The 27,969-nt window shown below is 36.1% G+C and overlaps 1 protein-coding gene across 2 annotated transcripts; it reads right to left on the bottom strand.

The window, feature by feature from the left end:
• Positions 1-142: 142 nt before the first annotated feature.
• On the bottom strand, positions 143-27,657 carry mast3a (microtubule associated serine/threonine kinase 3a). Of its 2 annotated transcripts, none has more exons than XM_067362040.1 (26): positions 27,193-27,657; positions 24,681-24,757; positions 24,348-24,417; positions 23,054-23,129; positions 19,174-19,328; positions 17,976-18,051; positions 17,582-17,791; positions 15,388-15,489; positions 14,905-15,037; positions 14,713-14,777; positions 13,079-13,164; positions 11,459-11,667; positions 11,187-11,325; positions 10,963-11,095; positions 10,046-10,211; positions 9,696-9,797; positions 9,123-9,245; positions 8,940-9,043; positions 8,642-8,814; positions 7,791-7,909; positions 7,467-7,664; positions 6,974-7,200; positions 5,684-5,806; positions 5,450-5,586; positions 5,173-5,351; positions 143-2,899 (listed from the first exon to the last, which is right to left on the bottom strand). In XM_067362040.1, exons 1-26 carry the CDS (start codon positions 27,273-27,275, stop codon positions 2,112-2,114), a joined length of 4,053 nt encoding a protein of 1,350 aa, XP_067218141.1. In that variant the 5' UTR covers positions 27,276-27,657; the 3' UTR covers positions 143-2,111. The 2 variants fall into 2 exon arrangements, with proteins under 2 accessions (XP_067218141.1, XP_067218142.1); XM_067362041.1 differs by lacking the exon at positions 143-2,899 and adding an exon at positions 2,910-3,935.
• Positions 27,658-27,969: the final 312 nt, after the last annotated feature.

Here is a 27,969-nt window from a genome sequence, read left to right as displayed (position 1 = left end):
TTTCAAAAGCAGCAGGTCAATGGCATAAAAACACTTTGATATATGTAACTTAGCAATATATTTAATGTATTCAAATATTTTAAAGTTTGGGGTCAGTAACTTTGTTTTGAAAGAAATTATTTTATTTAGCAAGAATGCATTAAATTGACTAATAGTGACAGTAGGCTTTTACATGGTTACAATTCAATTAATGAATTACAATAATCAATTTCAAATGAATTCTGTTCTTTAAAGAATCCTGAAAAAAAAAAAATCAAGGTTATGGTTTGCTCAAAAATACAGCACAACTGTTTCAGCATTAGAATGATTTCTGAAGGATCATGTGAAGACTGTAGTGGGTGTTCAGCTTTAAAAAAAAAAAACAACAACAACATATATGTAAAAAGTAACTTAAATTCTAATAATATTTCACACCATTTACTTTTGATCAAGTGCAGCTTGGTGAGCATAAGGAACTTATTTAAAAAACATGGGGAAAAAAAATCATACAGACCCCAAACTTTTGAACGGTTGTGTATTTTGATCAGTCCTGGAGGCAGGCAATATATATACCACAGAGGTTTAGTAGAAAACCCATTGACAGTCACAACAGGAAAGGCACTGAAATATGATTATCAGCAATTATGTACACATTTAATCACTGTTAAAGCCAAACTTTACAAATACAGTTGAGGGTGAGTGGATTAGTTAGTCTAGGATCATTTTGAATCCCTTAAATCAGGTTGTGAAAAAAACAAAATACACTACACAGAACTTCTACTTCTTATATATATATATATATATAAGAACAGTACCATACAAAGAAAATGAAGGTAGCATGTCAACTTGAGGAAATAGTGCCACATTAAGAAGAAGAGAAAGACAAGTCAGACTGGGAGTGCAAGTTATCATTCACAAATATCTGAACTTCATCTTCTGTCTCTTTAGTTCTGATTAATGAATCAGGAAGCAATCCAGTTTAAGCAAACTATTACATAGAAAGCTCATGTTACAATTAACTGAATGATTTCTGCCATTTCTTTCCAAACAAACAAGCTGATGACAACACTGCAGAAGGCTATCAGGCAGATTCAAACTATGGCATTTATATAGCGTAGTCACAAAAACAAAGCCATATAGTCGTGGAGTGAATTCAAGAGAAAAGACATTTCCACAAGTCAGACTACAAAACACTGACAGAAAACCAAAGGTTACATAGGTCAAATGATTTCAGTTGTACAACACTGCTACACCATATACCAGATCCAAAATATTGTAAATAAAACGTTATCACCAAATTAGTATACATAAGCCAATTTGTTCTTTCCAAATAATGAGAACAAGTACGATCAGGTAAACATGATACACTACAATGCAAACATTGGCTGAATGGCTTCTTAAAATTCTTTACTTAGGTGCTGAAAAATTATTGGGTATGACTGACAGAACACAAGATTCATTTCTTGTACATCCAAGTTTGACAAAATGGCAGTCAACTAAATTTTGTTGACCAATTAGACACTATATGATACTGATATTTATGAGATATGAGAATGAAAAAAAAACAGCAGTAACTGAACCTCAGCAGGACCACATATGTGCAAATTCTCAGAAAGCGATCCTACTGTATGACCTTTCTATTAACGTCTTGTATAAAAGAAAATGTAATAAATAAAATCTGTCCAAAATCTACAAAAGTTCACTGTGCCACCTGGTCAAACAAATTTTAAGGGATGGTCCACTCATAAATGAAAATTTCTGTCATCCTTTACTCGCGTCATGGCATCCCAAACCTGTATGACTTTCTTCTGTGAAGCTTCAACAGTTTTTGGAAGTCAGAGAGGTCTAAAACAACACAGACAATTTCCCAAAGATCTTCTTTTATGTCCCAAAAAAGAAAGAAAATCATACAGGCTTGGACCAACATGAGGTTGAGTAAACAATGACAGATTTTCCATTTTTGGATGACCTATCCCTTTAAAAGACAGTTTTGCAGGTGAATGACTTCTAACTTACGAATAAATGATACTAAACAAACACTTTGAACCCCTGTCTTTTCTCTGATTATGTTTCAAATGATCATGGAAGCACCCGTACATCTGAGTCTCAGAGTTTTCTGGAGATATCTAAGGCTAACACTCATCCTCCCGTTTCTTCTGTTCTTTTAGCTTGGATCCAAGCTCATCGGTCTTCCTCGCTGAAGTTTCTGAGCTTCCCTCAGTCTGCGCTGAGCTGATCCATGCCACTTTGAAACGTGGATGAGATGGCACTGGTGTAGATGTTGCAACCTTTTTGTCATCAGAGTCATCAAAGCTGACTTCTTGAACGGCTTCCTGCTTTTTAAACGAATCTCGTCTTTCAGACAAGTTTAGCTTCCTCATAACCACACCACCGGAGTCCCTCACTCGTTGACCAGCCAGGTACAACCCTTGTCTAGCATGGTCACCAACACACACAAAACCTGAGGCAATGTCACTAGTTTGTGACTCAAGCCCCTCAGCCTCACACTGAGAAACCTCCACAGTGTGTCTCCGAGTGGAGAAGGCCTTTTTGTCTCCGGAGAGCCTCTCAGATGACTGAACTCTGTTCAGCAGTGGCGAACGGGGCGATTCTGCACTGCGGGGACACACCGTCTGTCTCACGATGGTCGGTGGGGACATCATCTTATTATGAAACGAGTGGAGGCTTTTAGGAACTCCAGCGAGGGAAGATGGAGAACACTGCGGAGACAGAGGCTGTGAGGAGGGATTGCAGGCGAGGGGAGAGGGGGGAATACTGTTGCTGGACTTGCAGCGGCCCGATTTGCTATAGCGAAGGCCGATCTTTGATCCCAAAACGTGAAGAGAACTTGGTCGACTTTGAGGGATGGGTGAATTTGGAGAGCTTGAGCAGGGTGAGGAACTCTGTGGAGAGTTTGAATCTGTGGAGAAAGTACAAGCAATGCCAAATCAATCACATACAGTTTTTCTTTATTTTTATTTATCAATAGATGAATGTAAAGGCAATTTACATTTTGGTGCTCTAATGCTCCACCAATAAACTTTCAAACAGTGGAAAAATCGTATAAAATTTTATATATAGCCTGCACTACCTTTCAAAAGTTTGGGGTCTTTAAAAGGTGCCATGAAACTTTTTTTTTACAAGATGTAATATAAGTCTAAGGTGTCCCCTGAATGTGTCTGTGAAGTTTCAGCTCAAAATACCCCATAGATTTTTTTTAATAAATTTTTTTAACTGCCTATTTTGGGGCATCATTAAATATGAGCCGATTTATGCTGTGCAGCCCCTTTAAATCTCATGCTCTCCGCCCACGGAGCTCGCGCTTGCCTTAAACAGTGCCTAAACAAAGTTTACACAGCTAATATAACCCTCAAATGGATCTTTACAAAGTGTTCGTCATGCATGCGGCATGCATGCGTTGGATTATGTGAGTATTGTATACTGTTATATTGTTTACATTTGATTCTGAATGAGTTGGAGGCTGTGATCCGTGGCTAACTGCTAATGCTACACTGTTGGAGAGATTTATAAAGAATGAAGTTGTGTTTATGAATTATACAGACTGCTGTGTTTAATAATGAAAATAGCAACGGCTCTTGTCTCCGTGAATACAGTAAGAAACGATGGTAACTTTAACCACATTTAACAGTACATTAGCAACATGCTAACGAAACATTTAGAAAGACAGTTTACAAATATCACTAAAAATAACATGATATCATGGATCATGTCAGTTATTATTGCTCCATCTGCCATTTTCGCTGTTTTCCTTGCTTGCTTACCTAGTCTGATGATTCGGCTGTGCACAGATCCAGACGTTCTGCCCTTGTCTAATGCCTTTCATAATGTTGGGAACATGGGCTGGCATATGCAAATATTGGGGGCGTATATATTAATGATCCCGTCTGTTACGTAACAGTCGGTGTTATGTTGAGATTCGCCTGTTCTTCGGAGGTCTTTTAAACAAATGAGATTTATATAAGAAGGAGGAAACAATGGTGTTTGAGACTCACTGTATGTCATTTCCATGTACTGAACTCTTGTTATTCAACTATGCCAAGATAAATTCAATTTTTCATTATATATATATATATATATATATATATATATAAAATGAAAAATTGAATTTATCTTGGCATAGTTGAATAACAAGAGTTCAGTACATGGAAATGACATACTTTTAACATAATTTTAAAATGTAATTTATTTCAGTGATGGCAAAGCTGAACTTTCAGCAGCCATTTTGTTCAGCAGTCTTTAGTGTCACATGATCCTTCAGAAATCATTCTGCTGATTTGGTGCTCAAGAAACATTTTTATTATTATCATCATCATCATAAGAAAATTATAGATGTCTTTAGTCAATTTTGATCAATTAAATGTGTCCTTGCTAAACAAAAGCATTCATTTATTTAAAAAAACAAAACAAAAAAAAACTGAAACCTTTTGAACTGTAATATAGGTCAATGACACATACAAGTGTCCATGATTAGGAAGAAGTCTTTGAAAAATCTAGCTTAAAACATGTGCCAAGATCATATAAATGTACTTTTTTTGTATTAATATTGGTTTCTTTTGGATTTGAAAAACTGAAATGTGAAATGTAAAGTGGTGTAACCAAGTATAAAATAATTATGTTTTACCGTAAACCTTGAACAGTACAAAACAGTTTTGAAACATTTTTCAAGGTAAAAAGTATTTTTAAACAGATATCATGTATTTTTAATTCAAATGTGTCAAAGTTTTAGGGCAGTCACACCACAATGACATTTTACAACCTGAATTTACCTTCTATTGTCATAATTAAGGTCAAATTATTTGATATTTAAGAGACTCATTGACTTTGACAGTCACTTTATTTCACTAAATATGTAACAGACACATATTTTCTTGATTGAAACCCATTTGGTGAAGTGCCCTCTTTATGTTGTGACTTTGAGCCGGGTCGTAACAAGGGTCTGCAGGGGTCTTCTCTATGATATCAGTGAGCAGACAAGTTTTTCAAATATTAATTGGCAGTGAAGCAGTTTGTTTAATATTTTCTTGAGAAATAATAATAAAAATGAATCATGCCAAACAAATGTTTTCAAGAATTTGTTTAGTTGAATGAAGCATTTTTCTTTGAGGCGTAACTAATTACAAGCCGTAGCATATAAAGGCTGTATTTGACAGTGAGAGACAGACTGAGTCATACCACATGACAGGTCCGGAGCTGGGCTTCTGCATGGGGTGTTGGGCCCAGGAGACAGACTCGGAGTTGGAGAGTCAGACAGGCTGTCGTTAGGCGAGTGCTGAAAACCCGCTGAAAAACTGCGACTGTTCTGAATCCCTGGACTGTGTTTGGGCAGCTTCTTCAAAAGGCTACGCCGTTTGCTGGAAAAATTTTGATATAAAGTTATAATATTTTAGGTCTCAATGGGTTATAACAGGTTTAAAATGTCCCAGAAGACACAACAAAACATCTTTCCAACCTGTCTTGACCCTCTTTCCGTTTGCTCTTTTTACTGCGTCGTGCCATCTTCCCCTTTGAGCTGGTCTTTCTCGCAGGGCCAGTTTTAATGGACGTATTCTCAAGAGGAGTCGTCTGCAGAGTCACTTTACTGCCACTCTTCAAGCAGAAAATTAAGAAATCAAGCATCTATTCCCATCCTTTTTTCAAAAGCGTATGGGCTGCCTTCAATTCCAGATCTATTTGAGAATCTCACCTTCAGCAGAAGCTCCACCACATCCGTGTGCACCAGACCCTGGATACACTCTCCATTCACATGAGTGATGAGATCACCAGCCCTCAGCCCGGCCTCATGAGCAGGGCTGTAGTCTTCAACGCTCTAGATAAATGGTAACATAAAAATACATTTAAATAGGTCAAACCAATAAAAACTATACACACAAAAAGCACCATTGGAGAAGCACTAATTATATATCAAAAACGTTTTGGCCAATGATTTCAGCCCTCCCAAACTGTTTCGGCCGAAACTTCAGTAACACTTTGTAATAACTGCACGCTATGAAGCATTAGTTAAACATTAGTAAATAGTTAATTCATCATTTATAAAGCATTAATAGACATTAATAAGCAGTTTATAAATACAGCTATAAATGCTTTATTCTTGATTTATAAGCATATCTATAATGTGTTTAATAATTGTATTTTCATACTTTATTAATGATCAATTTATCATTTCTAAATGATGTATTACATTATTAAGTTATTTAGGAGTTTTTAGTGGTTCATAAGATCATTTAAGAAGTGTAAGTAAATGATTAATAAAATATTTAAACAACACATGTCTTTCATATAACACATAAAATATTTATTAACACATATCTACTGTAATTCATGAATAATTCAGGTAGATATAAAACATTTAGTAGTGGTCAGTTAACTATTTTTGAGAGCTCATCTAAAGTGAGGACAATTTATGCTTTGTAAAGCTTTTATAAATGAGATTTAAAGGTTCAGTGATCTTCTGCACTGCTGTTCACCAGTGTTTTAAAGTTAGTACTGAGGTAGTTTTGACACTATGTGTTTATAAAGCATTTATTAACACACTGAGTAACTAATACTATACGTCTAATAATAAGATGCATAAATGTACATTTGAATATTTTATTAATCATTTACTTCCTAAATGATCTTATGAACCTAAATAACTGGTTTGTAAATAATGAACTACATAATTTAGAAATGATAAATTGATCATTAATAAAGTATGAAAATACAATTATTAAACTCATTATAGATATGCTTATAAATCAAGAACAAAGCATTTATAGCTGTATTTATAAATGGCTTACTAATACTAATGTCTATTAATGCTGTATAAATGATGAATTGACTATTTACTAATGCTTAACTAATGCTTCATAGTGTGAGTTATTCTAAAGTGTTACCTAATTTTCAGTTGAATATTTTCCATTGCCAAAGTGTTGCTGCATTGCTAGTTGTCGATGGAATAAAATGGAATGATTCACACTGCACTCATAATACCCACCCAGACCATGTGGTGCACCGTGTAGACATCTGTGTTGCCCATGTAGACCCGAATGGCACGGAGTGCAAAGCCATACTTCCTCCCAGAGCTGTGGATGACCACAGGAGGACGAAGACTGCTTACGCTGAGAGAGAGGTCACGGTTGGGGGAAGAGTCCCGAGATGAAGGGTTGGATGAGAGGGAGTGTGAGGACATGGGGCTTGTCTGGAGCCCACCAGGGATGTCATCTATAGCGATAAAGGTTCAAATATAAAATAAACGCCTCATAATATCTGCAATATCCACATTAACTAACTAAATATCTAACATTTATGTCAAGTAATGTTTTGCTTTCATCTTCGTCAATAAGCTCTCTGTTCCTCTCAACTGTTCATTGTTCTCTTGAAATCACCTGCTTCACTTGTTTATTGTTTAAGTCACATGAATTTCAGTTGCCTACAATGTGATCGTATCACATGATGGTACATCATCTACACATCTGAGCTCCCTGTACCTGCTGTGACGATGAGGGAAAGGCCAGACACGGATGCAGACTTGGGGACTTTGCATGTGTAAGGAGATCGTGGCTTCTCAGGGGTCTCATGCTGGAGCCCGATGCGACGTGGACCCTTCTGGTCCCTGCGATTAGTAGGTCTTGTTCCAGTGGAATTGCTGCGCAGACGAATTCGCTGGAGATTTGAGACAAGACCTTCTAAAAGGAAACAAATATATAAGAAAACTTGAAATTGAGATGGAGCATTTACAGACTGACAAATTCACAAGCCGTTCATTAATTTCACCTAATGTTAGATTCAAATATGCATTAATAAATTGTTACCCTCATCCTCAGGAAAGGCAAAGTGGGGCATGGCCTCCAGGCTCTGAGTGCTGTTTAAAATTAGAGGACTACTGCCCCTCTCAGGCTGAGATGAACTGGATGATGCTCTCGGCCTCGGACTGAGTGAGAAGAGATATAGCAAACTTTGACTTTAAGCAAATAAACAGCATTTTTAACGTGACAACATTTTAAAAAATGACATGATTATACAATAAATACATTTATTATAATTATGTCAGCTTTATTTTAATTAACAAAAATGTTTTTAATTGTTGCATGTGAAGTAGGGATGTCACTCAAAAGATATGTCGGTGACTGGCTACAATGATCGATGCTTCAAAAACACGGCATCTATCAGAAGATCCCAAATGTATCCGCTGATAGACGCCTGCTTTCAAGCGCTCCCGTCTGTGAAGAGCGTCAAAGATGTCCATTTACAACATGTTTATGAAGCGTTGATCATTGTAGCCAATCACAGACATATCTGTTGAGCCCGTGAACACAATGGCCAATCATAGGTGTTTGAGAATGCTACGGGGAAATGCTGGTATCGTCACATTTTTTAAATTTGTTACCGAAGTCATACTTTTGACAGCCCTAATATGAAGTTCAGTCATCAGTTTTAAGATTAAAACTTTTTCCATCAAGAAAAACAGACTTCTATCTTCTAATTCCATTGTGATAAATAAACCTGAAGTAGAGCGCATTGCATTGTTAGTATTACACTATTCCTTGCAAGCTCATTCAGGTATTCTATACATTCCCAATATTTCTGCAACATCCAAACAATATACTGCAGAAATGGTATGTCCTGTGTCAGTAACCCATTCCATACACAGCTGTGTGCTCACCTCCACCTGTGGGCATCCTTCCTGTCGCTACTCGCAAGCTGTCTGGGGGTTTCTATTGGAGAAAGCACTGAATGACCATCCCACCGGTCCTCCTTCTCCTCACTGCAGCTCCGCTCAGAGGAGGACAGGCTCAAGTTGGAGGGAGAAGCCAGCTGCTCGGAGCTACTGTACACCTGATTTACATGACAAAAACAAGTCATGATCTGCTCCTAACTGTGTTAAATGTTCAGTCTGCCATGAGAACAAAATAAAACTGACTGACAGGTATCACTAAAAGATACTTTTGTGCACATTTCACCTTGCTGAAGCGATGCGAGCACGAAGAGAACTTAATCTCCTGATAAGATTCATCATCATTTGTCTCATCATCCTCCTCAGAGTGGTGGTAACGGTCAGAGCGTGCTGGACAGCAGATGAACAGAAGCTTCAGTTTACATTTATGATTCAGTAGATGTCATAAAAGAGCAAGGGAGCCACCTACTGTCGAAGTAGCTTGTGTCGTCTTCAGTTTCCAGCTGTGGAATGAACTCTGCTTTTTGCCTTAGCAGTCCACTCCAGTCCAGACCATGGAAGAAGACGTGATGTTTGACCTCTGCTGCCCCTCCTGTAGGTCATACCACACATGATTCAATGCAGCTTTTTAAGTTTATTAACAGCAGTGTTGTTATTGTTAACTAAAACTATTAAGAATTGTTGTACACTGACATAAAGCTGAAATAAAATAAAATATAAATATCAGATGGAAAAACTCAAACTTATTAACAACATTTCTAGTTTCATTTAAGTTAAAGTTGTAAAATTACTAAAACTAAAAAATATAAAACTAAATAGAAGTATTTTGTTTAAAAAAAAGTTTGTAGACAAACTTAAAGTTGGCTTGAGAAAGCCTAGCCGGAAAGTTTGAAGTAGTTTTAAAAGCTTGAAGCTAAACTCATTTCAAATAAAAGAAAATGTAAAATTATAATATTATACTATAATATTATATACAGTAAATAATAATAAATTATCGCTGCTAAACAGGCATTTATTAGGGCTAAAAGGGAAAAACACCAACCTGTTCCCAAACGCTCCAAGGGACTTTGTCGCAGCAGTTTTGTGATTAGGTCTTGAGACTCAGCAGGTAATGCATCATCACCCTCAGGCCACTCAATTTCATCTATGGAGTAACAAGGATACGGATAAAAAGATACAAGGATACGGACAAACACAAACAACATGAACTGGAGGATTGCAAAGGGTTACGTTACGTACTGGCCCATGTCAAAAGTGCCCACCCCCAAGTTTCTATGATATTCTGATCCCTCTGCAATGTAGGGAAATGGGAGCTTTTCTCCACTTGTTTAATCATTCACCAGGCAGAAATGATATCAATCATAATTTAACAATTTAAGGATCGATCCTTACCACTGACCACCTGGCCAAAGAGCTCTTCTGGTGTGTCTCCAAAAAACGGCACACAGCCCACCAGGAATTCATACAGGATAATTCCCATGGCCCACCAATCCACAGGTTTCCCATAACCTTGCCTCAGAATCACCTCAGGTGCAATGTACTCTGGAGTGCCACAGACCTAGAAAACAACAGATGAAAATGTTGTCATCATTTCTTTCTTCCGTGAACCACAAAAGGAGACTGGAAAAAAAGAAAGTCTAAGCGACCCTTTATCATGAAACAAAAGAGAATGTTAACTTTCACTGGTACTGTAACAGTAAAAAAAATACCATAAAAATGTTCCTAATGACACATGGGCTATGTTTCATGTCTTCAGAAGCCACTGGATAGTTTGTGTGGAAAAACATCACTAATTTGAGTTTTTATTCACACAAAATTGTCTTCTTCATCGGCATAACTTACATTTAAACTTGGCATGTGAGAGCATGTTGCACCATCTTGTGAGCGACCAGAACATTGCAAATTTGAATGTATTTGATCACAAATACAGCCATAGGAAATATTACAGAATTAGTAAATAATGACTTGCTCTCAAATCTCATTTTATAATGCCGTTTTGTCCTTTCTGGAACTTGGCAGTAAAAAACTAAAATTAAATAAATAAAATAAAACATATTTTAAAAATATAATGCCATTATTCCCTCTTTTTTTAAGTAATTTTTCCAGCTGTTTTTCCCTTTATTATCTTTGCAGTAAAATAATGCATGGATAAGTGCTGCTTGGACATTTTGTTGAAAATAAATTTTATGGGAGAAAGAAAAAAATATGGGGTAGAAATTACTCAAACAAATGAAGACAAAAATCTAGTCTTTTATTGTGAACATTTAAAACTCTTAACACTTAAAAACTGCATTTATAGGTAGACTGACCTGTTTATCAATGAACTCTCTTGTGTCTTTCTCCATGTGCTCCTCATACAGGTTTGTGGTCATGTTCATTAAACCGATTTTAGACAAACCAAAGTCAGTGAGTTTAATGTGCCCCATTGATGTAATGAGTAGGCTGAAGACAGGAAACAAACAGTGTGAATGCAATGTTTGCAGGATGTGGAGTCACAAGTAACTGCAGTATTGCACCATCGAGCAGCTCTTACTTGTCAGGTTTGAGATCCCTGTGCACAATGCCATAATTATGAAGATACTCTAGTGCCAGAACTGTCTCTGCAAAGTACATTCTGGTCATATCAACTGGCAAGGGACCCATATTCTTCAGCAAATTTGCACAGTCTCCACCTGCAAAAATAATTTCATATTAAAACATTACAGCTGCAGACTCAGATACTACACATGAGAAATTATGCATGTGTGTCTCATAAGATTAGTCTAAGAAACACATTTGAAACAATGCATCACTCTTCTGACTCACCCTCCACATACTCCATGACCATGCACAAGTGCCGTCTTGTCTCAAAGGAGCAGAACATGCTGACCACAAAAGGATTCTCTGCAAACGTCAGGATGTCCCGTTCCACAAACACCTGCTGGATCTGGTTCCTCAGGATCAAGTTCTGCCGGTTTATCTTCTTCATGGCAAACCGCTGCCGTGTCCCACGGTGCCTCACCAGGTATACAGCCCTGCGAGTCATCACTCAAATCAGTATCAAAGCTGATAGATATTCTTAAAGCTGGAACACTCTACACAACTTTTAAAATCTCAACACATTTAAAATCAGACACATGTTGACTTTGTAAATGGTTGAAGAGTAAAACTAGGCATCAATACAACAAACTGTTAATATTTGCTAGGAAAACATGACAAATGAAAACAATGTGATCTAAAATCAGCTCCAAAATATCTAACATGTCTTTTCTTCTCCAACGGAATGGACTCAATCTATAAGAGTCTGTGTCCATCATACGCTATACAAATTTCTGCAAAATTTTTCAAATCAACGGCCCAAAATCTGCAGACTTGCTCTGACTTTTGGCAACTAGTGTTGACTCGTCACAGTCGTCGACAGTCAACACGGTCAAATTCTCTCCAAGATGATTCAATGTTCCTATTATTATACTCGATCTATAGATGAACATCTATGGATTTGCATAAAATGACTTTATCTTGCTGGAGTTTAATGCCGTTTCTAAACCATGCTACTTTCTCCCAGGTCTCTTTTAGATCATTCTGCACACAGGATGTGCATAAATGCTTTGTGCTGCTCTGTATTGGAACCTTTCATATTATAATACTTTTGTGCAATGAAAGATTATTAATAACCTTTCATGTTCTGTCCTATCATATGTTTTTGCCTCATTAAAAAGCTGCGCTAAAAATTTAAAAGAAATGTCGGTAACACTTTACAATAAGGTTCATTTGTTAACATTAGTTTATGTATTTACATGAACTAACCATGAGCAATACTTTTGTTACTGTATTTGTTAGTTTTTGTTAACGCTAGTTAATAAAAAATACAGCAGTTCATTGTTTGTTTATGTTAGTTCACAGTGCTTTAACTAATGTCTCATACATGACAAAGTCATGAGTCATGAGTCATGAATGAAAGAGTCAGCCTGACTCCTCCTGTTTATTTTGAATGCCTTCCAAGCTAGTGAAGCTACTGGTTTATTTACAGTTGTTGCACTGGTGCACAATTATTTTTTATAAATAATTCACTACCATTGTGTCTGTTTGTTATTTTGTTTTACAAAGTTAGGACAGTACTGTTTAAGTCAAGCCTGAGGCCTTGCACAAAAGAATGATTCCAGTATCTTCCACACAGTGAGGCATACAGTTTATTAGGTAATTCAGTGCTGTTTTTTTGTTTTGTTTAATTTTTTAATTTTAGTATCAGATCAGTAATTCTGTACCGGCCAATACTGAATCCCAGGTATCAGAGGCGATATAGGCGGATTCATAAATCCCTAGCGAAAATCTAGGCAAAAGTTGTGTAGTGTTTTCCAGCCTTTAGTCAACTGGTGACTTAAATTCTTGTGACTATAAAACAGGCGATTTCTTCTCTGAAGATAACAGCAATAAGTGTGAGCTCACCCATAAGCCCCATTGCTGATGAGCTTTATGGTCTCAAAATCTCTTTCCAGAGGTTTTCTTCGAGGTGTTGTGGTTCCAGGACGATTCTGGGGCACAAAAAACAAAAAACTTCTCAAGAACAGAACAAGACAACATCTACTTGATTGTAAATCAAAAGTCACAAGTTATCAGGAAGTGGTCTAGATCCACTAATTATTTCTCAATAAATAAATAAGAATCTTAAACTGCTGGGGGTTTTCCTGCAAGTAACAGATAAGCTCTATTAACACTGAAATTTGAAGCAACATATATGTAGTGTACACTACAGTTCCAAAGTTTGGGGGTAGGGGCTTATGCATCACAGTTTCCACAAATATATTAAGCAGCACAACTGTTTTCAACACTGATAATTATAAGAAATGTTTCTTCAGCACCAAATCAGCATATTCTTTCTGAAGGATCATGTGACACTAAAGACTAGAGTAATGATGCTGAAAATTCAGCTTTGCCATCACATGAATAAATTACATTTTAAAATAGAGCAACACTGTTATTTTAAAGGTGCCCTAGAATTAAAAACTGAATTTACCTTGGCATAGTTGAATAACAAGAGTTCAGTACATGGAAATGACATACAGTAAGTCTCAAACTCCATTGTTTCCTCCGTCTTATGTATATCTCATTTGTTTAAAAGACCCCCCCAAAAACTGGCGAATCTCAACATAACACTATCAAACTCATTCAGAATCAAATGTAAACATCCAAATAAATACTCCAATGCATGCATGCAGCACGCATGACGAACATCTTGTAAAGATCCATTTTGAGGGTTATATTAGCTGTGTGAACTTTGTAAATGCACTGTATTATAGTCGAGAGCTCGGGGGAGCAGGGAGTGCGCGGTTTAAAGGGGCCGCAGCCTGAATCGGTGCATAGTTAATGATGCCCCAAAATAGGCAGTTAAAAAAAATAATTAAAAAAAATCTATGGGGTATTTTGAGCTGAAACTTCGCAGACAAATTCAGGGGACACCTTAGACTTATATTACATCTTGTAAAAACTGGTTCAAAGGCACCTTTAAATAGTAATAATATTTCACAAAATTACTGTTCAGTTTCACAGTTGTTTGTTTATATCAAATAAATGCTTCTTGGTGAGCATAAAATTAAAATAAATTTAATACAAATTTTTTTAAGTATAATTAAAATAATCCCTTACTTTTGAATAGTAGCATATATCAGATTTTACAGCTTTAAATTTGACTCATCCAATCTCAATTATAATGTATTACTGTTGTGAGAGCTTTTTTTTATCTCAAGTGTTGCACAATATGAAGCTGTTTTGATGCCAGACTTTTTCATTTGATACGACATGTTAGCAAGTAAGTGCAAATGAGAGAAAATCAAATTGCCTTAAGTAATCAAAAGGTTAATCCAAAAATAGTCATTACTACATGAATTTGCACCAACATTCCTGCAATATACATTGGTTATTTCATTTCACAACTATACATAATTCTGACTTAAAACTGACTTGGACTGTGGTTAGGAATTAAATTTAGAGACTGGACCTCATGGAAAGAAAAGTATGAGACCTCCAGCAGTGTAGAGAAACAGTGAGCCACTTTTATGTTAAGCCTTGGTTTATTTTCTTACCTCTGCAGTGTCGTCCAGTTCTCTGCTTGGGCTGCCTGAGTTATTGTGCTCAAGCTGCACCATTTCTGAACCCAAAGACAAGAAAAAACTGTCAATCACTTGTTTGCCTAAAGCTATTATTTAATTAACTTTTACAACATAGACAAAAACATATAATTTAAGGGTGGGGTGCTAGATAAATCATAAATATACCCTCCAGGGGGTCTCGAGTGAGACCCAGTTGGCTGATGATATATCGGGGGATATCAGTCTTGATCCCCTGGCCAACTTTTGCATGGCCTTCTGCAACTTCAAGACGTTGATAAAACTCCTCAGGATCAAACTCCTGTTGGTTAATAGAAAAATGGTTTGTCAGCATTACATAAATGGCATTAGAATGAGTCCCAGTTTTCACACAATAATTAATTACAAATGTAGATTACTAGGGCACAGGCGGTTTTCAACATGATCTAGAACTCTGCTGGTCAAAAAAAATCTATTTAAAACCTCATGATCTGCTGAGATTTTGTTCCTAGAGACCCCAATGATATAAGTGATTCTTATTATTATTATATAAAAAACAAAGACATTCCTAATTACTACTTATTTAATAAAAATGGGATTTTTACAATTAAAATACTAAAAAACCATCAGACTCAAAACAGAACAGAATCACAGTGTTAATCATCATTTTACCAGACATTCCAGAAGTCTTGCTGGCCTGGAAATAATGATGAGAATCTTCTTCACGAGTTTGGCAATAACAGTCACTTCCTCACTCTCAGAGCGTTCATATGCCTATGGTTAAAAAAAACACATACAAGGCCAATATAAATAAACTTTACAAGCACAAAACAACCTACATTTTGCATGACATTTGGTAGATGTTAAAATGAGGCAAATTCAGTTCTCAAAATGGTAAAAGTTACAGAAATAAGCCTCTTGATTCACTGTGAGAGGACAGAGAGAAGTAATAATGGAACAAGACCATAAAAACCCCTTAAGCTCCAAATGACATTTAAGTCATTTAAAGGGATAGTTCACCCAATAATTACAACCCCGTATGACAGCATTTTGTTCTGTGCAACCCAAAATAAAAATATGAAGAATTTTCACGCAGCTTTTTTCCATAGAACAGTTTGTGATGACGTCATTCGTTTAAAAGATATAAACACAAAAAACAACCATATGTGAGCAACTTGGAAATGTAAATCGAATTTGTTGCACCACGACCTGTTTCCCCTTGCTTAATTTGATCAGCCTCTTCCCTTCGTTTGCTATTCATGACTTTAGAAGCATGAAGCAAAAGCTCCTCGGGGAGACAAAACAGTCTCTCGCTTGCCCTAATTAACCATCCTTCCCTCCACAGTGCCGACATAACTGCTTGGGCACATACACTATAGATGACTAGTGTGCAAACAGCTCTCTTAATGTCTTTCCAGAAAAACTGCGCATGACAACAGCAGATTGGTATGAGGAATGAAAGCTGCCAGTTTATTTTAAAACAAACACACACAAACATGTGCCTGTATAGATACAACACAGGTTCGTCTCCACAAAGGAAAATACCACAGTGTTCCAGTACAGCAGTTCACTGAATGTCATTTTCAGAGGGAATATGACAGGAACAGTGCTTATTAAAAGAATAACTCAGGACTTCTGGGGTCTTATGTCTGGAGCCATGAGACTCTCAGTCAGTAATCATTTAGTAATAATACTGCTCTTATAAAGGAGACAGGCTGTGGCAGTATTACTGATTCAGCTGATGGTTGGAAAGAGAGAATTTAACCCCTCAGTATGAACTACAGCATGGTCATGTTAGTGCAAACTAAAGAACTAAAAAAACAGTAATATAGAGAGTACAGAAAGAAGGCTGCTTTTGAACACATGCATGATATGGGCACATGCTCTATAAAGAGAGTATGTGAAGAGCACTTACATGGTCAAAAGGCCAGTCTTAAGGCAAGACCTTAACATAAGTACAGTTTGGCCTAAGTGCAATGTAAACAGGCAGTGCAAAAAAAAAAAAAAAAAAAAAAAAAAATATGTCAAAATCTATCCATTAGGCCTTGCAGTTTAAAGGGTTAGTTCACCCAGAAATGAAATTTCTGTCATTAATTACTCACCCTCATGTCATTCCAAACCTGTAAGACCTTTGTTCATCTTCAGAACACAAATTAAGATATTTGATGAAACAAAGGTCTTACAAAGGGGTGAGTAATTAATGATAGCATTTTCATTTTTGGGTGAACTAACCCTTTCAAATACCATTCACAATTTTGGGGTCAGTAAGATATTTTAATGTTAAAAACAAAAAGTCTTGTAAGGCTGCATTTAATTGATCCAAGATGCATTACAAACCAGTATTATATTAAAATATTATTACAGCTTGAAAAAAATGGTTTCTATTTTAATGTGTTTTAAAATGTAATTTATTCCTTTGATGAAAAAGCAGAATTTTCAGCAGCTGTTACTCCAATCTGGTGCTCAAGAAACATGCCTTGTTATCAGTGTTTAAACAGCTGCTTAATATTTTTGTTCTGTGATTTATTTATTTATTAATTTTTTTCAGGATTCTTTGATAAATAGAAAGTTCAAAACAGCAGCATTTATTTGAAATAGGTATCTTCTGTAATTATAAATGTCTTTACTGTCAGTTTTGATCAATTTAATGTGTCCTTGCTGAATAAAAATATTAATCGTTTCAATATAATTATTTACATTAATACTTAGCGTAAAGTATTCAAGAATTGTGACATTTTGCTAGTATCGAAACTAATATGGAGTACTGAAATTCTGGTCTTTTTTGACATTGCAAACTATGGATCTATGCAAACTACTTTTTTTTCAGATGCAAATATCAACATAATGAATCTGGCATGTTTTATACCTCATGTAGAAAATTGTCTAATTTTTCCTGAAGCTCCACAAAGTAGCGGGATGCGATAAGCCCCTTTCTGGACTTCTCCAAACAGTCTCGGACAAGCTCGACCAGCTGGTGTTGAATGAAGCCCAGCACTCCATCAGCAAGGGGAGGAGCACTGTCTGGGGAATAGTCTGCAATCACTGCCAGCAAACGCCCCTCCATCTGAGCCGTGGCCTGGAAGAGTGATAAAATGCTGTGAGACTGCGTAGGTGACAATTGTCATTTGTTTTGTTTAGACCAACCAGGCCCTCAATTTTCCCACAACCACAATTTAAACAAAGTAAACAACATGTGATGACATGACGTGGCATCCACGTCCATGATGAAAATCAAAATTTAAATGTCAGAGCACAATTACCTTTGGAAACCGTTCTTTGTAGACGTGATTCATCATCACAATCTCGTTATCAAAGGAGCCACATGTCCGCCCAGGACTACAAAACAATTTTGTACAAACAAATAACATTAAAGCAATAGTTTACCTCACAATAAAAAATTCTGTCTTGATTTACTCATTTAATTTCGAACCCTGTATGACTTTCTTTAGTGGAACAAGCTTATTTTACACTGAAACGTGGATACAAAAGCATCATAAAAGAATCATAAAGGTTCTCTGTATGACTTGCACACTACTAATGTTATTGATAACTAAAACTATTAAAAATTATTTTCAGCAATTTAAATAAAACTGAAATAACAAATATTAGATGAAAGCTTTAAGCTTAGAAAAACTTAAAATAATGAAAATAACTGACTAAAATATGTTTTAGCTGAAGTACTAAAACTACTAAAAAATGAAATAAAGCTAAATACAATGAAAAAAGCTAAAAATTGAAATGTATAAATATAAAATAAAATATAAAATAAAAGCTAATTCAAAATATTAATAAATACTATAATAGTATATAAATAATACTAAAATAAAGCTGCAGTGCAATATATTTGAGGTCTCCAGGGACCTTATGATAACTTTGTGTGAGAAAAAGATTTATCACACTTTTATGGTGATTTTGCCTCCTTTTTTAAAGCTTGAAAGCTTCAGTCCCCCTTCATTATAATTATTATTATTATTATTATTTCCCTTCAAATTGTGTTTCTCAAAAGAGAGTAAACTATACAGGTCTGAAAGGACATGAAGGGGAGTAAATGAAATATTTACAAAAGTAAACTCACTAAAGTAGTGTAATTTTAGTTGGGTCATATTTTTTTAATTTCTTACAGGTTAGGACAATTTTGCCAGGATAATTAATCATTATAATTGTATAAAACATCAAATCTGTACAGATTGTTATACTAAGCAGATAAGCAGAATGTTAAGCATTAGCTAATTAAAATACAGTGTTTGAAAACTTTTTCCCTGCTCTGGCACGTACAAGCCAAACTAATCCTTCATTCTATTTCATTTGGTATCAAAAGATTCAGAAGTTACAAATGGGATTTCACATTTACTATGCAAGCAAACATTTTTCACCAGCTTTCTCTCTATGAAAATGTTGCATTTCACATATTAGCTGAATTTCTCTCAATTCTGTTTTTTCTCTACAACAAGCAGAGACCTAAGACTCCGTGAGCGAGCACGGAAGGGAGAGGGCTGTCCATCCTCATCTGCCACACTCTCTGAACTCCTGAAATGTTTGAAGAGGCGATGGAGGTCATCTGGGGTGGGCTGGGAGGGCAGCTGGTGCAGGAGCTCCTGTGAGGAGGAGGAAGACTAGTGCAGAAGAAAAAGAGACAGAAACTCAGACAACAAATCACATTAGCATGTGCCTGTTGTGTCACCCTAACATTATGGATGTGTAAAAATGTAACAACAGTTGTTGAGCAATGAATATTCAACAGTCTGCATAGCAAGGTGGGGCACATATGCTCAGATTGCATGAAACACAAGTGGTGAGCATCTGACAATCTAAAGTTGTGCAATTATGCAAGACAACTATTGGACGTGGCACTTTCCACTCTAGTTTGCAGATGGTACAGACGTTAATTCAAGACTAAGCGTAAACTGAAATCTTGGGAAAGGAGAATGAGAGGAGCACATGACAGAACCAGTGCTCGAAGGAGGAAACCAGAGGAGCTTCACAGCTTCCCTCTGAATAAAGTCTTCACTGACACTGGCTCAATAGGACATTGTTTAAACACGGCTGACCTCATCGCATGAGCCATGAATGGCCATATAAAATTCAAAACAGAGAAAGGGGCTATTTTTCAAATGATTTCCTTGAAAATAAATCTACAAATTAATTTACAGTATGAATTACAGAGAATTACCAAAAATGACAAGCCTGCAGTTTAATAACTACAGGTCAAATAAAAAAAAATGACATGGATAATTAAATTTTCATGAATTACAAAAGGTATTTTAATGGCAAGAACAGGGTAATCAGTTAAAAATATGTAAATAAAATTACTAAACATATTTAAAAGGATATAAAGAATACCGATTGCTACTATGATTTCAACAAATACATTTATCTAAAGCCCAGGCGGTCTCAAAGTGGGGTCTATAAACAACTTGTATAATGCGTTTAACGTCAAACAAGCAAAATATAGGTTTTTAAAGACTTATTTCTCATGTCTGTGCTACAGGTATTTGCTGTGTTTTGGTTCATTTTTGTGATGTGCTAACAGTGGCGGCTGGTGCAAAAAATATTTGGGGGGGCGCAAAAAAATTTTTTTTTAGAAATGCAGGTATGAATAGGCTAATTGTTAAATATCCATTTAACAAGTGATATAATAATGTATCTATCTAAAACATGGAAAATTCAGTATTTAAAGCATGCCATAGGGCTGAGATCTAAAAAAAAAAAAAAAAAAAACCCTGTATTTAATTAAAAAAAATGTTCATATTGAAGGCTATAAAAACAAACATGAATGTAATTGTGTAGTATATGCTATAAATTATGTGCAAAAAAAGGGTCAAATCACATTAGGCCTAGGCTACATTCTAAAATTTTACCTTTACAATCTAAAAACAAAATATTTTTGAAGCAGAAATTAAATACACTAAAAATGAAAATAAATAAAAACAAAAGAACAAACTAATTATTATTATTATTTTGATTACCCTACAATAGTCACTTTACACAGTTACTGCTATCGTACAAATACACTTTGTTGTAGGTTCGAAATTCTACATAATACATTATTATGTTCGCCAACAAAAACAAATTTGCATCAAATATTTTGAGAAAAATGTCTTTCACTCAGATTGAACTCCATTCGGCGCGCGGCGGCGCTCGTTCACGGAAGTTTTGTGCTTGCTGAAGGCTGGTCCACGCCTGACTGCAAAATGGAAATATTTCCTCGACTTTCTAACATTTACAGATGGAAATGTATGGAAAAATGTCTGTGAAATGTAAATTATGCACTGAGGAAATTATTAAACGTCACCTCAGCTTAAAAAATATATATTAATAGAGGTATGTTTGTTTCCACCAATCGCTGCACAAGTTAAGGTTACGTATGATGACGAAAGCACGTTAGTGCGAGCCCTCCCGGAACCCATAGAGTTTGCAGTGCCTGCAGTTCGAAAAAAAAGTTTTTTGAATGGAAGTCTATGGGAGCAGTCGGGGCAAATCTCCGCCAGACTGAAATGCCCAAAAAGAGGCGGTACTCCACAGAGCGTGACTCGGCGCTGATTGGACTATATCCAGAGGCAGAACAAACAGCCTAGCAGTGACAGCTAGCTTAACTCTGTGGTTGAATGTGATTGAAAAATCCGTCCTTTTCGCACTTTGGTGGTGCGTTGCCCCATTGCCCTAATGAAGAAAACCGCCCCTGTGTGCTAAAGAGATAAGTTCACAGAGGCCGAGACGAAAGAAAGCACACCCTGTTTGTTTTCTTTACTTTACAAAAGGACAATTTTTTTTGTTATTTTGGATGTACACAAAAATAGACCCTTTTCAGTTTTGAATGATGTCTTAAGCCAAGGACACACTTAACGATTGTAAGGCCGATTATGAATGTAATTTGATACTTATGACCGATCATGCCCAAACGCACCAGATTCAGTGTTTAAATCTGCTTCAGTAGAAGGAAACAGTCTTTGTGTGTTGAGCTCAGTCTTAGAATGCTTTAGTTAGTCATTAAGTTTGTCCCCGGCTTTACTCTCATCTGTACGACCATAGATGATGGAGTATTTTAAGTTGTTTCCGCTGCTATAAAAGGAAAAAAATCCAAGTGATCGCGCCAGCACCTCACGCACGTGCGCGCACAAACAAACAAACAAACACACACACACAAATAAACACACACACACACACACACACACACACACACACAATAGCATTGCAAACACATTTTTGCACAAGTGAAGGATGCTGTTTTACATAGATGGTGGGACACAAGAGAAGTACAAAGCCTTGAGCCTTGTTTACATAATAAATTATAGTTAAGTATCCAAATACATGCAAATATGGAAACATTTGGATTCATACCAAATGAGAGAGGAGCCCAATGCCGGTTTAAGTTTTGCTTTAACTAAATTTGTTTAGGCTTAAAATAGGCTAAATATTCTTTGTAATGAATACCACTATAATGTATGTTTATTTTATAGGCTACATATATTTTTCATTCTTATTTTTTTAAATAAATACATTTAAATTTAAAGAATTTGTTGTAGAGTGAAGGGAACTAAAATACATGTTTATAGTGTTTGTAAACATTACATTTTATTTACTGGTATTTTACATTATTTTTTAATGTAGGCCAAATAATAAAATAAGACATACACCGATGTGATTTATCTTTGTTTTGTTTGTGTTTTTCTCAACAACTTTAGTTTGGTGTGACTTTTTTCCATAAAATAAGGTAGATTATAAAATTGTACTGTATTATTAAAAAGTGCATTACAGATGGGGACCATTTGTGCCAACAAAACAAGCATATTGTGTTCATTACTCCCACCCACATTATCTTTGGGTTTAATCACTGTTATAATTATAAGGGGGTCCTTGGAAAATGTTTTACCCCATAAGAGGTCCCTGGCCCCAAAAAGTTTTAGAACCCCTGATCTAGCCAATTAAACATTTCAGAGCATGAGGAAAAATATATCCATTACTTTTTTTCAAGCTTGAAAATCACAATTTATTAATTCCCTGCTATTTCAAGCTGACTCTGTACATGAATACTTTAACACTGTAAAGTTCATCAATATTAATGAGAAAATCTAGCATGCTGTGTACTTTCAGTCTCTTTTCCAACTGGCTGTACTAGTACTGCCATTAAATTGCACTCCAAAAGCAGCAAAAAAAAAATAAATAAATAAAAATAAAAAAAAGCATATAGATAACACATTGAATACATGATAGATTAAAACACATTTGCTCTGTGTATAGTTTGATTATAGAAAAACATTGCAGATGAACTGGATTGATGGCTAAAGAAAAGAAAAACAAAGAGGGTTTTTTTCAGAATAATTGAGAGTGGCCCACTCACTGAAACAGCAGAACTGGGTGGATTGGTTCCATATCCAGACGAAACAGACGCCACAGACCACCTTCGTGTGTCCGGTCTAAAATTGGACAGAAGACACTTTTATATTCAGATAAGGAGTCTCCATTTATTCAGTATGGATCAAAATGCTGGTTATTTTAATGGCTACACAACAGAGTATATTCAACCAGCAACAAATGACAGTGTGGTCCTTTATATACATATACATTACCATTCACATGTTTTGAGGTCACAAGATTTTTTTTAATGTTTTTTGAAAGAAGTCTCTAATGCTCACCAAGGCTGAATTTATTTGATCAAAAATATAGTAAAAACAGTAATATTATGAAACAATACTATTATTTACAATTTAAAATAACTGTTTTCTATTTGAATTTATCTTAAAATGTAATTTATTCCTCTGATGGCAAAGCTGAATTTTCAGCATCATAACTCTAGTCTTCAGTGTCACATGATCCTTCAGAAATCACTCTTATATGCTGATTTGGTATTTAAGAAACATTTAATTACTTAATATTTTTGTAGAAAATGTCATACATTTTTTCAGAATTCTTTCTTTGATTAACAGCAAGTTCAAAATGAAATAGAAACCTTTTTTTAGAAAACTTTTATCAAATTAATGCATCTTTGCTGAATAAATGTATTGATTTCTTTCTTTAAAAAAAAAATCTTACTGACCCCAAGTTTTTGAACAATAGTGTATATACCAGACAGATTTACATGTTTGTCTGAAACATTTAAAATGCTATTATATGATAAAGCTCATGTCTTTGAAAGTAATACTAGGACAATTCTAACTGACTAAAGAGAAAATAAAAAAAATATTAAAACTAGAGCACACTTCACTTCTTTTAAGATTTTAAACATCCTCTACCCAGTCATTTCATTTATCTACAAAGAGATGCATGCTTTAAGGCCACATTCAATCTTCACTGAGCTGTACAAGGAGGCTGGTAGGGTCCCATCATTTCAAGTAACCATTAATAAAAGTGGATGGAGCCTCTGTACATAATCATGGCAGCATAAAGTAATGAGGCTACATGCTGATTCACTATAATTGCTGTGACAAATGCCAAGCTTCCCATCCCCGATACAGCCTTAAGGGCAGCTGCAGTGAACGCTGAATCTAATTGGCCAGCTAGACACTTTTGCACACTTATTCCTTGCTTCTATACTGCCATTATGAAAGGGCTGACAAGATATAACAAAAATGTGTATACTGTGTATAAATGTGGAAATGTTTGTAGTGCACAACCCCATTCTGCTCAGCTCTTACCTCCGGATGAAGGGGAAATTGACTGAAGGACTGTTGGAGACATTTCTGGGACTGTCCAGCGGACTGCTGCCTGTAGAAAACGCACCTTCCATGAGCAACATACACATTATGGTTGGTTTACACTGTCATTGGATGCCAAAGTGGTTGTGTATTGACTGGCGCTCCTTTGAGAGGCTTTGTTGACAGAGTGTTACTGGCAATGGCATATTCAGACAGTGGGCTAAATGTGCAAGCATGTTACACTACCCAGTGTTTATCATCAAGCCCAGGGTAAATCACACATCTATCATTATCGTAATTGAAAGAGGAGCAAAATGAAGTAATTATAGCTACCAGTTGGGAAAGGAAGGGGTGAGAGCGGTCTTGACAGAGTAGGTGAGGGAGCCAGACTCTTCCTCTTGTTCCGATTACTGTGGAAAGAAAACCCTTGATCTTGTTAAAGGCAAAAATACTGTTTTCACAGGCCCTATTAAAACCATCCATAGGGATGCTCTGTTAATCTACTTGGAACTGGAACACAACATTTTGAGTTTGCTAAAATGTTTCCTTAGAGCTGGTGTAACTCAATCAACATTGAGTGTTTTCGTTTTCTGTGAACAGGTCTGTGTAAATTGATTAGAACTGTAGATTGATTAGATTACAATGACATAAATTGGCTTTGAATTTAAAGGTGAACTCAGTAAGTTTTTGTTTAGCTGCCTCTTATTCGTCCCAACAGTACAATAGTACCAGTGGTTTTGGGATTTACATTGACACCTATTGTCCTGGATGCATGAAGGTTTTACTTTGTTCTATTTTTTCCTATGGTGTTTAATAACTGTTTGTTGAATGGAGGCATTCTGCGGCACAGCAGCTATTATAGGTAGTTACTAGGGATGCACAGATGGTATTTTTTTTGGTCGATACCGATTAACAAATAACTATTTGCCGATTCCAAAACCGATATAACTTTATATCAGTCATTGAAATAGATAATTAAATTAGCAAAGTTCAAAAAGTTTCAACAGGCCAAAATAAATACATAATAAATACAACAGACAAAGATACTTATGAAATAAACAGTGCTTTGCTTTTCAAGTACGTCTAACAGTAGTTTTCAGGTACAGAAAATGAATGAAGTAATCAAATGTAAGATTGCTGTATAAATTAAATATATTCATCCATATTAAAGTTACAAAGTCATTTAATCTATTTTTTATCGTTAGACATTAAAATACAGACAGCAGCGCAGCAGGAATATTAGGCTGCTGTCACTTTAAGAGCTGCACGGATCCAATATACTGACACAAAAGTATACTGATACATGCGTACAAAACTTCTCACACAGTGAGTACCAAATTGAGTTCTTTCGCATCTTCCTGCACTTGATTATTTAACTTGGCAAGGCTTAAAAACGCACGAAAAGGATAAACTTTTGTGAAGATGCAGCACTGGCCCGATCGGGATAGCAACAGTTCCGTCAATTGTCCTGAGCGTTGTTCACACTGGCCCCGGGCAGTCCGTATTGTCGAGCCCTGCTATATTTTGTACAGGTTACATTGTATTATGGGAAGTATTTAATTATATTACCCAGAGAAAAACGATGGATTACGCAACAGACAACTCAGTGTCTTCACGCAGTTTATTAATCAAAACCATCGGTATGTGGCTTTTTCTTGCTATAGCTGATATGCCGATGGTTTAAAATTGATTAAAAAAACAGCCGATAATTATCGGCAGCTGATACATCGGTGCATGGCTGGTCATGTGACATCAAAGCCCTATCAAGCCCTGCTCGCAGGTTTAAAGGTATAGCAGCACAACTGTAACGACTGCAAGTTTGAAGAAACAATGAAAGAAATGCGGGTAAGCGGAGTGGAGGAAGTTGTCATAGAGTCTGACTGAAGAATGGGTCATGGTGGGGTTTGAACATCACCGTGCCGGGCAACTGAACCCGCCTTCAGAAACTCTCTCTTCTGGCATGGCTTTAAGACTAATATTCATATGAGAGTCACAAGGTTGTAAAGTAATTAATGGAAGGATTAGACGTAATTTCTTATAACTTTGAATGTAAATATTAAAATTAAATACAATAAAAATTAAATACAACAAAATGGCAGCACTCATGAGAGGGCCACCCTAAAACAACAATAAAAAAACTTTTATCTACAAGACTGAAAGGACAGTACTATTCATCTAATTTGAGCGTACATCAGTTTAATTAGACATTTAAAGCACTATTTTTTTAATTTGTAAAACTTTAATAACTTTTTAAATTTAATAATAATTTTGACAATTTGCACCAGTTTAACAGATACACCTTTTTATTACACTTTTACTCACAAACAGATTAATATAATGCTTAAGACTTATAACAAGAATTAAAAATGAACATTAAAAACCGCCTTGTTTGACCTCAGTGCTCTTATAACTTTTGACTACAGATTAGCCTACACTACACTTTGTTGACAAAGGCTTCAAACCGACATAACAATGACACAGAACCCAACATACAGACGGGTAAACTGTATAAACATTTATGTGGAGACTAGAAAATGACCATCCACCGCCAACAGGACAATGAGCAGCAGACGCTCAGCCGAACATGGGCCACGTTTACTATCGGAAACAAAAACGGGCTGGGTGGAAAAGCGATGTGTGTGCTGCCCACAAGGAGATAGAGAGTGTTAAAACATATATTTTCTAACATTAAACATTTAAAAAGGCTGGTCTACTTTATCAAGCACATTTCTCGCGGTTGCGCTTGTGGGATTGGGAAGTTGGACCAAGTTTGGCGGACCAACCTTGAAGATTAGTAAACAACCTCAATGGAAATATACAGTAATATGCTTAAACTCGTCGTTACCTTTTGGGTCGCTTGACTAAGCCTCCTGAAACGAACTGACTTTTATAACTCGGACACACCGTCCAGTAATTCCGATCAGACATGATGTCGCTGTATTTGTCTTAGTTATGCCCGCAGTTATCAAATCCTCATCGATGATACACCGCAGCATTGCGACAAGTAAACGCAGTGAGGTCTAATGTAATTCCCAGACGAACTCCAAGTCGACACGGACTCCATTGCATGTAGTGCGGGGGAGTAGACAGAAAGCGCCTTGGGTACATCAGCGACGATGCCATCATCGCGTTATTTTCTCACAAGTGACACATTGCCCCATTGATTTGGAAAATGCCATCGTCTGGTTATACTCAAGCCCTGTCGCCGCGAAACTGATGCTGCTCGCAGGTTTAAAGGTATAGCAGCACAACTGTAACGATTGCAAGTTTGAAGAAACAATGAAAGAAATGCGGGTAAGCGGAGTGGAGGAAGTTGTCATAGAGTCTGACTGAAAGAAGGGGTCATGGTGGGGTTTGAACGTCACCGTGCCGGGCAACTGAACCCGCCTTCTTTCACTTTACATGCAAAGAGTGTCCCATACTGGTAAGCCTGTGTAATAGGCTAATAATGTTGAGGATATAGTAATGCCAAAAGTCCCAAACTTTCAGAAACCCTCTCTTCTGGCATGGCTTTAAGGATTAGACGTCATTTCTTATAACTCTGAATGTAAATATTAAAATTGAATACAATAAATAGTTATCCAATAAATACGTAGGATATCAAATAAAATATTTTTTATTA

Source organism: Chanodichthys erythropterus, chromosome 16 (genome assembly GCF_024489055.1).
Source record: "Chanodichthys erythropterus isolate Z2021 chromosome 16, ASM2448905v1, whole genome shotgun sequence".
Taxonomy (NCBI): Eukaryota; Metazoa; Chordata; class Actinopteri; order Cypriniformes; family Xenocyprididae; genus Chanodichthys; species Chanodichthys erythropterus.
This window is presented reverse-complemented; position numbering and strand designations above follow the sequence as displayed.

What these genes read in the sequence shown, in the direction of transcription:
- mast3a (XM_067362040.1), bottom strand. Translation starts at nt 27,275, where the DNA reads ATGTCTGATCGGAATTACTGGACGGTGTGTCCGAGTTATAAAAGTCAG. An exon ending in CACTCGAGACCCCCTGGAGG is followed by an intron (nt 14,778 to 14,904) that starts GTATATTTATGA and finishes CTTTGGGTTCAG; the next exon opens with AAATGGTGCAGCTTGAGCAC. An exon ending in GCTCGCATCGCTTCAGCAAG is followed by an intron (nt 8,815 to 8,939) that starts GTGAAATGTGCA and finishes CATGTAAATCAG; the next exon opens with GTGTACAGTAGCTCCGAGCA.